The sequence below is a fragment of the Carya illinoinensis genome, chromosome 10 (genome assembly GCF_018687715.1).
Source record: "Carya illinoinensis cultivar Pawnee chromosome 10, C.illinoinensisPawnee_v1, whole genome shotgun sequence".
Taxonomy (NCBI): Eukaryota; Viridiplantae; Streptophyta; class Magnoliopsida; order Fagales; family Juglandaceae; genus Carya; species Carya illinoinensis.
The window spans coordinates 1,201,009-1,215,979 of NC_056761.1; the positions used below are offsets into that span (position 1 = coordinate 1,201,009).

Consider the following 14,971-nt stretch of genomic DNA (forward strand, 5'->3'; position numbering starts at 1 on the left):
TGATACGAGACTTATATGGAAAAAAAGTTAATTTTTTAATTATGAATTCTATTCTTTTTAAAGCGATTACACGACGTTTGTATACTTCACAACTGTATGTAGTATTACCCATTTTAAACACTAAGAGTAGAAATTAACGGAAAATAAAAATTTTAAAAATAAAAATAAAAACTAGTATTAAAATCAACGAACCAAACATGACCGTAGCTTTCCTTTGTGCCTGACGTTGTAAATAACGGACGGAACGGCAGGGTCCCGGACCTTCTGGGCCTCTCGGGTTTTCGGGACACATCGAAGCACTTCGTCGGAGGAAGGGTGAGGACGTCTCCACTCTCAGAGACAAACTTTCACTCTCTCCGAGCCGACAAAGATAAACTTGAACCCTGCTCCGACTCTAATCACGTGCCTCCATGACCCGAAGAAGCTAGCTCATCGACCTTGACTGTAAGCGCCGAATCCCTAATCTTTCGCTCAATTCTCGCCCTCCCTTTGCTCTAACTGAATCCCATTTCTTATATGTTCCTAATATTTAACCCGCTATACTAATGTGCTATCGTGCTTTTAGTGCCAGTTCGTTACTTTTATTTGTTCACTTGTGTTTTTTTAAAATTAATTTTGTTTATTTACCTTGACCAGTCTGTGTTGGAGAATTTAGCTAGCTAATAGATTGAAGCCACTGATCCTGCTGTAGTTTAGTATTTATACGCGTTCTAGCAATGTTACGAATGTCGATGTAGTATTTTGATCGAACTGAATTACTTATCGAAACAGAAAAAAAGTTTGATCGAACTGAAGTGAGTGTATTGTTTTTTACTTTAAAAGTTCCAAATGTTGGGTTGTAACTTACCTATCAAAAAATGCTGGGTTGTAACTTGGTTTATTTTATGAAAGATAAAACTTTCGCATTTATGGTTTGAACTAAATTGTGGAGAATAAATGTTGCTTGTGTATGATGCTTTAACTTCAGGTAAAGTGAGTTTGTTGCTGTGCTTGAATGGCGTGGCCCGAAAAAGCTGTTGGTAATGGGGGAGAGAGGGACACAATACGAGATAATGATTTCTTGAACGGATCACAACTGTCTCCCAGTAATAGTGACTCTCCTGTAGATGCTGCTTCGGTGCACAAGAGGTTTGAAGGGAAAGATGCCATTTCTTATGCTAACATTCTTCGATCAAGGAACAAGTTCGTTGAGGCTCTTGCTCTTTACGATGGTGTGTTAGAGAAAGACAGCAGCAATGTGGAAGCACACATTGGCAAAGGGATATGCCTCCAAATGCAGAACATGCCAAAGCTTGCGTTTATCAGTTTTACTGAGGCAATCAAATTGGACCCACAGAATGCTTGCGCCCTCACATACTGTGGTATTGTGTACAAAGATGAGGGTTGCCTGGCAGAGGCTGCTGAGGTATGGTCACTTCTTTTATGGTAACGAAATAGACCCTTTCTTTTCTGGGTCCAGGGGAGTAAATAGCAGAGATTCTTTTTCAATGAGTGAAAGCAAAACTTTATTGATAGGAAAATATTTTCCCAAGTACACATGAAGTATACACTAATAATGGAGACTATTTTGCAGTATTACTATCTGTGTGCAACAAAGTTTCATTTTATGGGTGTGATGTGGTTGAATGAAGTGCAACATTTTGCTTGTAGCAGATACACAAGGATCCATATTTCTATCATCTCCCCCACTGTATTTTTCAACAAAGAAAAAGTTAGTTTTGCTTGAATACTATTGTAATGATCATTTGTAAATTGTTGGCTATGCATTCCTTGTGCTGCATTGATGATTCTTCCATGATCTCTGCTTTGTGACCCTAAATAGTGTCCTATGTTATTGATGCTTGCACTAGTCGCCTCCCTAGATGTTTCAATTTTCCCAGTGTGGATCACAAACCCCCTATTTTCCTTCGATGGTCATTGTTGTTCTTTACCACATCAATGGGCCCTGAGTTTCTCTTGACTGCATCTTTCTCTGTTCATCTGCTGTTGTATGATTTATTATTAAGATCATTATCCACAGGCCATTGACATGAACTGTTGTCTATGTACATAGTAGGGGTAGACCATTGTGCATCAAACTTGCGCTGAACAGGGTAGGGCTTTTAGAGCATCCACATATGTTCTCTAACTCTTAGCTAAAAATCATCTTTCTCTATTTTAACTACTCATAGTTTCAAAACTTCCTACATCTCACTCCCTATTCTTTCTCTATTCTATTAAAATAATCTTTCTTTATTCTTGATTTATTATTTTTAATTTTACTTTTCCTTACAATCAACTACTAATAATAAAATATTAATATAATTAAGTTTGGGGTGCTACAGTTGTTGAACAAATTTAGGGAACAACTGTTGAAAGTTTAAACTTATTTCTTATTTTAGGCAGCCAGATGTGGGACGATTTTTGACAAAAGTTACTCACTTTTCCTCATATTTTGGTGACTTGACGCTTATACAGATCTGGATGCTACTGCTATTAGGTGTCATGATTCTAGATGAGCTCAAGCCATCATCAGCTTGACCTTTTTGATGCACATATCAGTTTAATGTAATTTCTTGTGCATACAAGTTTTAGTGGTCATACTGAGGGCCTCATAAGTAAATGGGTTGAGGGTTTAATTTTTTATGGTCAGTAATCCTTTGTTTAGGTCCGGTTAAATAGTTGAGTTTACCTATTATAAGTAGAAAAAAAGGATTAGTGGTTACTTTATTTTGAACTAGACCCACATTGCACTTTTGAGTAATCCATTGAAAAAGTACACTAGTAGCCATTTACTGAATTTTGTTTCTAGACTCAGTCAATTTGATTTTGTGCAGTCATATCAGAAGGCTTTGAGAGCGGACCCCTCATACAAACTCGCTGCAGAATGCCTAGCCATTGTATTAACAGATCTTGGAACCAGCTTAAAGCTTGTTGGAAGTGTTCAAGAGGGGATTCAGAAGTACTATGAAGCTCTCAAAATAGATCCGCACTATGCGGTAATTTCATTTTATTATTTCTTCCCACTTTATGATGCTGTCTGCTTCTCATTTCAACATATAACCCAAGAATATATTCTTATCCAATTTGATACATACAGCCTGCATATTATAATCTTGGAGTTGTCTATTCTGAGATGATGCAATTTGATGTGGCCCTTAATTGCTATGAGAAGGCTGCATTAGAGAGGCCCATGTATGCTGAAGCATATTGTAACATGGGTGTCATCTACAAAAATCGTGGTGAATTAGAGTCGGCTATTGCTTGTTATGAGAGGTAATTTTCCAGTAACTTAAAAAAAAAAAAAAAAAAAGGTGTTATCATGTATGCCACGTATTCTTCTTGTGTACTTGGTTTCTGCCTATTACTTGATCAATACAATCTTATTTTACCTATAAAAAAAAATGAGGTTATTTGCCAGTAAGCTTTCTGGCTTGCTGGTTGCTGGGACAAATTTTATTTTTTCAGTCTTTTCGGATCCGAGTTGAACATAGCATGTGATTTCTTTATTTTCTTTCCACAGGTTTTTCTGTGCTGATGTTATGTGTCATTACTTGCTCTCCTGTTTCAGGTGTCTAGCTGTTTCACCAAACTTTGAGATTGCAAAGAACAATATGGCAATAGCCCTGACAGATTTAGGAACGAAGGTGGTTTCTCATCCCGATTTAACTTATTGACTTGTCTTTTCATGACTCGTGCTGTGTTAGTAACCATCAGCTCTAAAAGCTTAAGCTGTCACACAAAGTGCGTTGCCAATGTATATTAAATTGACAGATACACCTTTCTTTTTTTATAAGAAGAAAACTTTATTGATAGAAAATGGCATAGCCCAAGTACACAGGAAGTATAAATGGAGTACAACTTGCAACCACCAAGCACTAGTGATGGATACAAGCAAATTAGGCCTGCCTAGTCATACCAAAAACTCAAGGACCTTTTAGGTACAGGGCTTTGATAAGTAGTTGAAAAGGATCAATCCTTAAGATTAAATTGTCAACTTTACATTGGCTGGGGTACTATTCCTAATAGCTCTTTATTGAGGCTTATCTCAAAAGTGTGCAACATTTTTTCTTCATGGCTTAGAATGTCTCAAGACTATTTTTTGGGCTTCTGCCAGTGTTTTTAATGGAGCCAGCTTTCATGACTTTTTTTGTATCGCTTTCTAGTTCCTAACTTGTAACTAGCCGTTCTCTGATGTATACTTCCTGTGTACTTGGGCTATGGCCTATTTACTTGTTTCAATAAAATTTTATTTTTCTCAAAAAAAGAATGTCTCGAGACAATGGGTACCATAAGATGTGGCTTAGTGCCACCAGCATATACTTGTCAATGTTGAGATCAACATCTTGCAAGACTCTAGAACCTCTTCCATCACAAGGTCATTTGAAATATCTTCACTTCAACATTGCATTTTGCATCACTTGCCTTTTCCTTTTTCCTGTTCAAATGGGATTTTTTTTTTTTTTATATATATATTTAGGCCATAATGGTAAAATTATTCAAAAAGAAAAGAGTCCGTAATGGTAAGCATGCTACCTCCAAGTAGATTATATGTCGGAAAATATTTGTTCATAGGTTTCTGTTTTCTTTTATTAGCAACTTTTAAGTTATTATCTGTATAATTTAGCTTTGGATTGTCTTTTTAGGTTAAATTGGAGGGAGACATTAATCAAGGTGTGGCATATTACAAGAAGGCCTTGTATTATAATTGGCACTATGCTGATGCTATGTATAATCTAGGGGTTGCTTATGGGGAAATGCTTAAGTTTGATATGGTAAGTGACTCTTGGGGGTAAACTATGTTCTCTTTATCTCTTGTATAACTTCTTGTTTACTTGGGCTATACCTATTCGTATTAATACTATCGTTTACCTATCCCAAAAAAAAAAAAAAAAAAAAAAAGTTCTCTTTATCTCTACACACAGCCTAATTGTCCATTTATTTTGTTATAATTATTGCAGTCATTGGAAAATTTGAATCCTATAATCAATTTCTACTTGTGTAGGCTATTGTCTTCTATGAACTTGCTTTCCATTTCAATCCTCAATGTGCGGAGGCATGCAACAATCTAGGAGTAATATACAAAGATCGAGACAACCTTGATAAAGCTGTGGAGTGCTATCAGGCATTTTTCAATACTTGTGCAAGATGCCTCTTTTTTTCTCCCCCTCACCCTTCTTCCCGTCTCCATGCATAAAGTGCTTGTCTTTATCATCAACATCCTTGGCATTATCCTCATTATTTGTGATCATTTGCAGTTGGCTCTATCGATCAAACCAAACTTTTCACAATCTTTGAACAATATTGGTGTGGTTTATACTGTCCAGGTTTGGTTTGAATGTTTCCTGATGAATGATGTGTGAACTGTGCATAGTCTGAGACAGTCACATATCTTCTTTTCTATTTGACAGGGTAAAATGGATATTGCAGCAAGCTTGATTGAGAAAGCCATCATCGCAAATCCCACATATGCAGAGGCATATAATAATTTAGGTCTCACTTTCTCTCTGTATGTCTGTCTTCTGTTTCATTACTAAAAACCTTTCACTTACATCTCTCGCTGGAAAATGTGCTTGATTTCATAAAGTTCATTTCCCTTTGCCGGAAAGTGTCAGTTAAATCATGTTAGAAATGTTGCCACTTTTAGGTTTTTGCGTGCTCTCTTGTATACTTTCTACATACTTGGGTTGCAACAACTTTGCAGTTACATTTTACTGGTGTAAAAGATGGTTTCTGCATGCTGAGAGAATGAATTTTTTTGGCCTAATGAGCTGAGTGGCATATTACTTCAAAAATTTAGCTTTGGGCACTGGAATTTCTTTTGGGCTTAGTTATAAGAATTACTCTACTCAATCAAATATACATACATACATATATATATATATATATATATCTATATATATATTTACAAGAATCATTCTCAACTAAGTAATAAGGTAGGATGCCGGTTTGGTTACCTTAACCCATCAACAAATTCACGTCGTCTTTATGATTTTGGAAGACAAAACTGGGTAATGGCCTTTCCCGTCAAGAATTAGTTTAAAATATCCCGATCCATCTATATGTAGATCGAGAAGATAAATATGAAAAGGGGGGTGCTTATTGAGAGCTGGAGAATCTGAGGGGCAGTAACTTGATTGTATGATGATGGACGTAAGTGCTGCTTACAGCTTCCTTATAGATTCAAAGGCCTCTCCTCTGAGTACAAGGATGGTAAGAATCAAGTTAAGCCAGGTTGATGCCATGCATAATGAACTTAAAAAATGATCAGTGTAGATTGAATTTCTTAAAAAATTGAAATGTAAAGTAGGATAGCAAGGTTTTTCATGGTGACTTTTAGCATGTTGGAGTTTCTAGACACATTCGTTATTTTGGTTAGGGTACCTTGTTACCTGCCTTTTATTGTACTTATCAAAAGAAGAAAACAGCTTGTTACCTGCCTTTTTTTCTGCTTCACTTTCTTTCAGATTTTCTTTCAAGGCACGTTTGTTTATATCTTTTTACTAAAATCTCATGGAAGCTTCTGTTATAGATTCCCTCCATTAGTACTTCTGTTGTAAGTTCATTTCTCTGCATCTTTCTATATAGGGGTTCTTTACAGAGATGCTGGCAATATATCTCTCGCTATTGATGCATATGAGCAATGCCTTAAGATAGATCCCGACTCTCGAAATGCAGGCCAGGTATGATTATTCTTGAGCTCCTGGGCATGTCAGGTGCTTGTTGAGTGTTGTCAGTAATTGGGATCGTTATTGCTTCAAAACTTTTCATCACATAAAAAGTATCATTTGGAGTGGTTTGATTACTAAGTTCTTTAGTTAATAATTAAAAAGTATTTAATGCCGGTGGAGCGGGGAGGGGGAAGTTGTGGGACCACTCCATGTGAATGCCTTTGTGTTGTTTCTTTGTTAGATTTGTCCTCTTTTTCCCCTAATAGTTTTTGGACCCCCTTTGTTGAACAATGTTGTTGATATATCTATGTTTGTCTTTTCCTGACAGAATCGATTGCTTGCTATGAATTACATAAATGAAGGACATGATGATAAACTTTTTGAGGCTCACAGGTTTCAGCCATCTCTAATCAACTATCATGCATTTGCTCTTCATTATTTGATATCCAAGTCAAACTTAGATTTATGCATTTTAAATTTATGGTATTAATGAGTTGTTTTCAGGAGCACGCTAAGATAATTTATTTCCTGCATTCACAGAAATGTTTTACCAATTTATATATCATCATTCTTTGCTACAATATTTTACTTAACTTCTGGTGTTTTGGGATTTTTTTTTTTTTTTCTATGTTGTTTTCTGGGGGCTGGAGTGGATGCTCAATAGGGTGGGAAGCATCCGTTTCATGTTTTACTAATCAAACAAGTTTTGTTGGTAGTATCCTGTTCAATAGTCAAGTTGTCCTATGATATGCAAAGAAGTCTTTATAGGGTATAAGCATTCATAAAATATGACGACCTTGTTTTAGAAGAGTGCAACTGTATATTTTTTATGGGTTGTTGCCAGGTGCATCTTGCGGATCTATACAACTTCTTCCTCCTTACTTTCTCTATTTAGATGGATACAAAACAAGTGTATGGTTGGTATAATGGATTTGTTAAGCTTGGTATGCTAATGCAGATGTCTGCTGGTTGTTAGAATACTTTTCTAGATCCCCTTTTGCCCCTACTTTTCTGACAACTTGTGTGATTTTGTATTCCTCTATTGTCTAGTTTTTCTCATTCCAATCTAGTTTTTCATTTAAAACTGAATCTAGAGATCCATCTCGCCTTACATATTTTAGAATTGAATTTATTTTTTTAAAAGTATTTTGTATTTTTGGAAAGTCAATTTATTTTGTTGTGTGCATGTGTCGGAGCAACTTATATTCATTTTGACTTGTGCTGTTTGGGTCAAGGTAAGTGTTTGCAAACCTAAACTTGATCTTTCCATATTTTCTTCTCACCAGTTTTAACTTTAACCAGAAGCCTGGTTTGAAATTACAAGGCAAATCTTGTATATGTTCAGTGTACTTGGTTACTCCTTTTGATATATATATAATATTTTTACTTATCAAAAAAAAAAAAATTACAAGGCAAAATATTTGTTAGTTTTCAATATTAAACCAATGAACTTTAAAAATCTTATGTTGAATTAATCTGTTTGGACTAATACGGATGCAATTTACTGTGCAAGATGGATCATTTAACCTATATGAAAATTTCAGTTGGAGGTTTTGGAGACTTATCAATGAATGGCATAAGGGTTCGCACCATCTGGTTTAGGATAGAGAACCTTACTTTAAGCTTGCAAGTGATAGTTCCTTATCTTGTTCAATTGCATATCTTTTATACTAGCTCATGGGCATTCCATACATGGCCCCTAATCTATGTTCTGTTTCACTATTTAAGGTTGCCTGAGCATTAATGTGTTCTCTAGCACAGAATGCATTCAGAAAGTTTTAGCTTTCCCCAGTTTCATCTAGATTGAAATGTCTACATGCAGGGACTGGGGTAAACGCTTTATGCGGTTATATTCACAGTACACATCGTGGGAGAATCTGAAGGATCCGGAAAGGCCGCTTGTGATTGGATATGTGTCTCCCGATTTTTTTACTCATTCTGTGTCATATTTTATAGAAGCCCCCCTTGTCCATCATGACAATGAAAATTTCAAGTTGGTTGTTTATTCAGCAGTTGTGAAGGTATTATATTTAGACATAAAAAGCCCAAACTATTTGTAGTGCTATGCCTGCTGTTGTGATGTTTTACCATCTTTTACATTTTTGTTTGCTTTGAATTCCCATATCCACTTGGAAGCCCAAAGAAGATTTCGACTGGGTATTCAGTTGCCAAATATTGCATGAAGAATTTGTTATTTCATTTTTATTCAGAAGGTTTGCTTGTTTTCAAGCTAAAAAAAGCTTATTTTGAAAACTAAAGGCGCCATCAGCAGCTGCTGCAATCTCTCCTGCAGTTTTCACCGCTGCAGCAGTGCTGCCTCCATCATCATAATGTTCGACACTTGACTAGCCATGAACTCCCCCCCTTAAAAAAAAAATACCCTTAATTTCCTTGGTATTTTATTTATTTATTTTAGAGTGGCTTTGGAATTGCTTGTAATTATACTTGCCCTTAAGTTTCTGAATCTTTTAGCTTTCCTGTAACTTAATGTTGGTTTGACCCTATGTAAGTGAGTATGCATTTGTATACATATACATTTTTTGAAATTGAGTGGATTCTTCAATGCGTATACCACATGCTTGTTTCCATGATTCATGATCAGATTTGCACATACTGGTTTCCATTATTCAAATATAAGATTTTCCTCGTTCAGTCTGGATTTGATTTTTAAATGATTTTACAGGCAGATGCAAAAACTATTAAGTTTAAGGAGAAAGTCATAAAAAAGGGTGGGATATGGAGAGATGTATATGGGATTGATGAAAAGAAGGTGGCAAGCATGGTTAGAGAAGATAAAGTTGACATCTTGGTAGAACTTACTGGTCATACGGCTAACAATAAATTGGGAATGATGGCTTGTCGACCTGCACCTGTTCAGGTATGTTAGAGGCTATTGTCTCTTTATTGTTGTCTAAATTACCTGTGTTTTTTGCTGAAAATATTTTCTTATCATATACTCCAATTTAAATTAAAACTATTTGTATATCATTATGATGTTAATTATATTTAAGGAGCTCAATTGATTGAATTTTTTAAAGAACTCCTCTGCAGAATTGATGCCAAGTATTGCTGTCGTATGGAAAGCCAGTACTTGATTTGTATTATGTTCTAAAATTCAGTATCATGGAACTCCAAACGTAGGGGCTTGCTTATTTTGACAATTGTTAAAAAGGGATTGCTTCATACTGTTTTCCGTCTGATTATTCATGCATTATTAGTATATTACTTTAGAGAATGGCAAGCATTGATGGCCCACGGTGTCATGGCCTTCAACTTATTCAAAAGTTTTGTATCTTTACTGAGTGGAAGGATGTATTATGCATATATGATCAGGTGGTATGATGTTCTTTATATATTCTGCTGTTGCTGAGATTGTAGGTGACTTGGATTGGCTACCCAAATACAACTGGTTTGCCTACAATCGATTACAGAATTACTGATTCATTGGTAGACCCTCCTGATACAGAGCAGAAGTACATCTCCTTTTTGACATTCCGTGCATTAAGTAATGTGCTAAGGTTGATCTTAGTGGTGTATTATATTCAAACTTTTTCTATTTACGGAACTGTTATTATGGTAGGCATGTTGAGGAGTTAGTTCGATTACCAGAATGCTTCCTTTGTTATACGCCTTCCCCCGAGGCTGGGCCGGTGCCCACAACTCCTGCTCTTTCCAGTGGATTTATTACATTTGGTAGCTTCAATAATCTAGCTAAGGTATTTGTTAATTGACATGAGATAATTGAATTACTTGGAACTGTGAATCAAATGAAGACCAACCTTATTTATTTCTTTTGTTTGATTTTATGCATGTCTTCCTTTTGTCCTTCATCAGATTACACCTAAGGTGTTGCAAGTTTGGGCAAGGATTCTATGTTCTGTTCCAAATTCTCGCCTTGTGGTAAAATGTAAGCCTTTTTGTTGTGATAGTGTAAGAAAGAGATTTCTTCTAACACTGGAGCAACTGGGATTAGAACCTCTACGTGTTGATCTTCTGCCACTGATTCTTCTTAACCATGATCACATGCAAGCATATTCTCTGATGGACATCAGGTAAAATTCAACTTGCATTCCTTGAACTTCTAAGTCTGTGGTGAAAAAAAGGCTCAATAAAATTTTGTTTATCGATAAAAAAAAAGTCTGGTGAAAAAAACTTAATTCTTATTTGTTCACATTTTGCTATCTGTAGAAACTAGATATTTTATCTTTCATCACTAATCATTATTGCTTTTTTCCCCCAACAGTAATAGTGTAACTCATGCACCTCAATAGGATTGAACTCGTGACCTCACCATATACCCCTTGTTTTGGCCTGCATTGGCTTTGATTTGTTTTATCTTAGTGACTGCATCCAATACCTGCTAAGATTTGACCAGAGTGCCTCTCCAGGATACCTTGAATGTGAAATTTTTTTGAAGTGTGAGACAAAGTGAGTGCAGAAGGGAGTGATTTGATAGTAACAAGTATTCTCGACTTTCAGTTGATTGTGCTTGGGGTGGATGGTGTTCTAATGAGATAAATGTTCATATGAGATGGGCTTATGGGAGAAATATCAAAAGAGAGTGGGGGTGTTGTATGGTCATAGTAGACTTGATGTTGTTGACAGCCCTAGGACTAGATTTAGACGTGATTTATGGTGTGGTAGCAATGCCCTTAAGAAAATTTCTCGGAGGTGTATAGTATTGCACGTTTGCATGAGCATTCTGTTGCTGATATTGGAGTTCTCTAGTGGCTTTCCTTAATGGAATCATAATTTATTTTTCAGACCAGTCCATGACTAAGAGGTTGATGCCTTCAAAGAGTTTTTCAACCTTTTGTATTCTACTAGATTGAATCTTGGAGGTGCAGACAAAATGCTTTGGGCTCCTACAAGAAAGGGAAGTTCATTGTCTGATCTTTTTATAAGGCCCTTATACTTAAAGTTGGTAACCCATTTCCTTAGAGAAAAGTTTGGTGGACCAAGGCACTCTAAGAGCAGTTTTTTTCCCCTGGACAGCCACTCTTGGAAAACCCCGACCATGGACAATAAATAGGTAGTGCATGTCTTGAATGGGAAAGCATTCAAATTGTATGAAATCTAATACATCTGTTTCTGCTTCTCTTTCTGATTTAGTGCACTCTTATGTCTGGGGTCCTGCTTGATGGCGGAAGTACACTACATATGATATTCATTCTGGCCCTCACAAACTCTTTGCTGGGTTGTACAAGGAGCATGCCCTTGATTCTATTCTTTCTCATTCACCCCGGTAGTGAAGGGTTTGGATCAAGAATTCCTGATGGATGGGGGCAGGGTATTAGCACATCTGCCACATGATTTAAATGTGGGAATTTGTTACTCTTATCTTCCTTATCAGTGAACTGGAAATAGTACATAGGTATGTTCTGTGTGGGCAGGAAGAGGAATCTCTTAACCATCTCTTCTTTTCCTGTTATTGTGACAGATTAAGTGCTGCATGTGCAAAAAAGAGTAGGTAATTTTTAAACGATCTTTTCCTTCATTGTGAGATTTCCATTACCTTGTGTAATGATGTTTTCGATCAAGTTGGGTTGGCTTGGCTTATGCTCAGAAGTATAGTAGATCTCTGTCAATTGGAGAGGGTTATATGGCAGTTCACAAATTGCAAGAGTTTTTTACTTTTTATTTTTTTATTTATTTTTTAAATATCAAGGAACCTCTCCAAGGCAGGGCCCTTCGGACCCACCACAAATTGCAATAGTGTGGAAGATGTTCCCCTTTGTCTAGTTGGTGTATTTGGAGGGAAACGGATATAGACATTTTGAGGATCATGAGTGAAATCTCCGCTTTCTTTTTTATGCTTTGCTTCTTGTATTAGGCTATGCATTTTGCATTTTTTTTTTTTTAATAAAATCTCCACTTATTTACAAGGAAATAAGTTCTTTTGGCTTCTCCTATGCATCCTGTTTATAGATTCTTACACATTCTCTGTATACAGTTTGGATACTTTTCCCTATGCTGGAACGACTACAACATGCGAATCTTTATACATGGGTGTCCCTTGTATCACTATGGCTGGTTCGGTGCATGCTCACAATGTTGGCGTGAGTCTTCTCGGCAAAGTTGGTGAGGAAGTTCCCTATCACACTTTTTGATTAATATGCATCTAGTGTCTTGTCTTTTGCGTGGTCTCAAACAGTATTGTGGTATACCTAAACATCTGTGGACAAGTTGTAAGGTTAGGAAGGAGAGTACAAAGAATAATTGTCAGTTTCATTCCCTTACAGTCATCCCTAAGATTTTAAATGTAGATATCGTCTAAAGATCTAATTCTTGGTAACCCAAAGCAGAAAAATGCCACGTGCCAACTATTCAACTCATTAGTGGGGGCATAAATATCAATATTGTAATTTAATGAAAAAGGAATAACAGTGCAAGCTTGCTAGTTCAGGTTTTCAGCCTTTTGGTATTGCACTAACAGTGGTGACTGTATTTGTTGTTTCTTTCAATTTTTGTTCTGACCTCCCAATTAAAATGAGCTTCTCCCTGATGTGATTTAGGTTTGGGACATCTCATTGCCAAAAATGAAGATGAATATGTCCAATTGGCACTGCAGTTGGCATCTGACATAACAGCACTCTCAAATTTGAGGATGTCTCTCCGTGGCCTTATGTCCAAGTCTCCTGTATGTGATGGAACAAACTTTACCCTTGGTCTTGAATCAGCATACCGAAACATGTGGCACAGGTACTGCAAAGGTGACGTGCCATCTTTAAGGCACATGAAAATGCTAGAACAGCCAGTGGCTACTGAAGAATCATCTATTAAAATTTCAGAACCAACAAAGAATACAAATTCAAGAGAAAGCCCTCCTGGACGTGTCAAGATCAATGGCTTTACTCATCCTCCACCATCCCCGCTGAATGTGCCCACTTCTGAAGAAAACGGTGGTCAGTCGATGCAAAACATCAAATCAGGCAAGCCACGATGAACTTTAGTTTAATAGATGTTGCATATCCGTGGTATCTACCATTTGAAATTGCATTACCCTTGTCAGGGTTGAACTCCTGTGGTGTATAATTTTAGTTGGCTGCTGCTGAAATTGAGGCTGGTGGTAACTGTTGCGGCAACCCAGGGGCAATCCTTGCATAGGATGACATTTTTTAGAGAAAGAATTCTGGCAATAGCCCTTATTTTTTACTTTTATTTTCTCCTGTGCAAGAAATAGATATAGAGAAAGGAAAGAGGTGAAGATGCTATTAGCTTCTACTCTTATCTAGCTTAATGACATTTTTTAACCTGAACTATAGGGAACTAATGTAGTGGCTTGTATACCGTGAAGAAAGTTTTTGTTTTTGTTTTATGCATGGCACGCTTATCTGATTCCGAATTCGATCTACCAATTGTTTTCAATGAAGGAAATCTAAAAACACTTTGGAAGAAAAGGGCATTGTTTCCTATTTCTTTTTCTTTTTTCCCCTTTTCTTCCTTTCTCCATTTTTCACCAGAGATGTCGATCATCAAATTCCTTACAATTTATCTTATTTCTTCGCAACACTTCTCAACTAATCTCATCGTAGCTTTTTATTATGTGAGTAGTGTGTCTCGGATCAGTAACTTCAAGAAAAGAATAAACATTTGTACTTTCTTTCTTTTTGGGTCGTTTGATCTTTGAAGGAAATCTTCGGCTTACTCATAATGTCATGAAACGTACCGTGAAAAGGTGGTGCTACTCCCATGTACAGTTGGGAGCTGCCGCTGGGTGCTCTCATTGGTACAATTTGAAGTGTTTTTTTTTTTTTCTTTTTTATTACATGTATTTTTTTAACACTTTTAAATTTTTGTTTTTAATTACAACATTATTAAAAAATACATTTCCTTAATCAATAAATAAAAGAAAAAAATTCCCAACGGGAAGCCTAGCATTATTCATTGTGAAAACAATACCAATAAACTAAAACATAACAAAGAACTCGATTATTGGCCGGCCTTCAGTCGTAACCTTAAACCTTAAATCAGAACATGAACAAAATTAAATAGTGGACGGATATTAGTATTTGTTTTTCCCTCTTCCTTCAATAATGTAGCTTTACCTGAAACTAATAAGGAAAGCGGGTGAAGTGGGTTGGGAAAGATCATCCGGACATTCACTGTTGGATTAGGGAGAGGCTGCGTGGATTGGTTGGCTGATTGGGAGATCAGAATAAGAAACTTTCTTAGACTCAATAGATCATTGTCATTTTTATTTAAAAAACAAATATTAATGCTGCCATTTATAGTATATTTTTTCATCCCATATCATATCCGAAAATGTAACACATTAACTTTAGAGTAATGCTGTATGCAAACTTCAAATACACAAATTC

The 14,971-nt window shown here is 36.3% G+C and overlaps 1 protein-coding gene across 6 annotated transcripts; it reads left to right on the forward strand.

The window, feature by feature from the left end:
* Positions 1–202: 202 nt before the first annotated feature.
* LOC122279067 (probable UDP-N-acetylglucosamine--peptide N-acetylglucosaminyltransferase SPINDLY) lies at positions 203–13,995 on the forward strand. Of its 6 annotated transcripts, none has more exons than XR_006229441.1 (19): positions 203–444; positions 968–1,405; positions 2,817–2,978; positions 3,080–3,255; positions 3,551–3,626; positions 4,626–4,754; positions 4,985–5,104; positions 5,238–5,306; positions 5,391–5,472; positions 6,568–6,662; positions 6,979–7,043; positions 8,473–8,671; positions 9,334–9,528; positions 10,029–10,123; positions 10,231–10,366; positions 10,485–10,702; positions 11,415–11,682; positions 11,763–12,024; positions 12,604–12,735. XR_006229441.1 is itself a non-coding variant. In XM_043089386.1 (19 exons), exons 2-19 carry the CDS (start codon positions 995–997, stop codon positions 13,683–13,685), a joined length of 2,796 nt encoding a protein of 931 aa, XP_042945320.1. In that variant the 5' UTR covers positions 203–444; positions 968–994; the 3' UTR covers positions 13,686–13,995. The 6 variants fall into 6 exon arrangements, 2 of the variants coding, with proteins under 2 accessions (XP_042945320.1, XP_042945321.1); XM_043089386.1 differs by lacking the exons at positions 11,415–11,682; positions 11,763–12,024 and adding exons at positions 13,166–13,582; positions 13,663–13,995 and having other exon boundaries at positions 12,604–12,731; XR_006229440.1 differs by having other exon boundaries at positions 11,415–12,024.
* The last annotated feature ends 976 nt before the right edge of the window (positions 13,996–14,971 follow it).

What these genes read in the sequence shown, in the direction of transcription:
- LOC122279067 (XM_043089386.1), top strand. Translation starts at nt 995, where the DNA reads ATGGCGTGGCCCGAAAAAGCTGTTGGTAATGGGGGAGAGAGGGACACA. An exon ending in ACTCTCGAAATGCAGGCCAG is followed by an intron (nt 6,663 to 6,978) that starts GTATGATTATTC and finishes TTTTCCTGACAG; the next exon opens with AATCGATTGCTTGCTATGAA. An exon ending in GTCGACCTGCACCTGTTCAG is followed by an intron (nt 9,529 to 10,028) that starts GTATGTTAGAGG and finishes CTGAGATTGTAG; the next exon opens with GTGACTTGGATTGGCTACCC.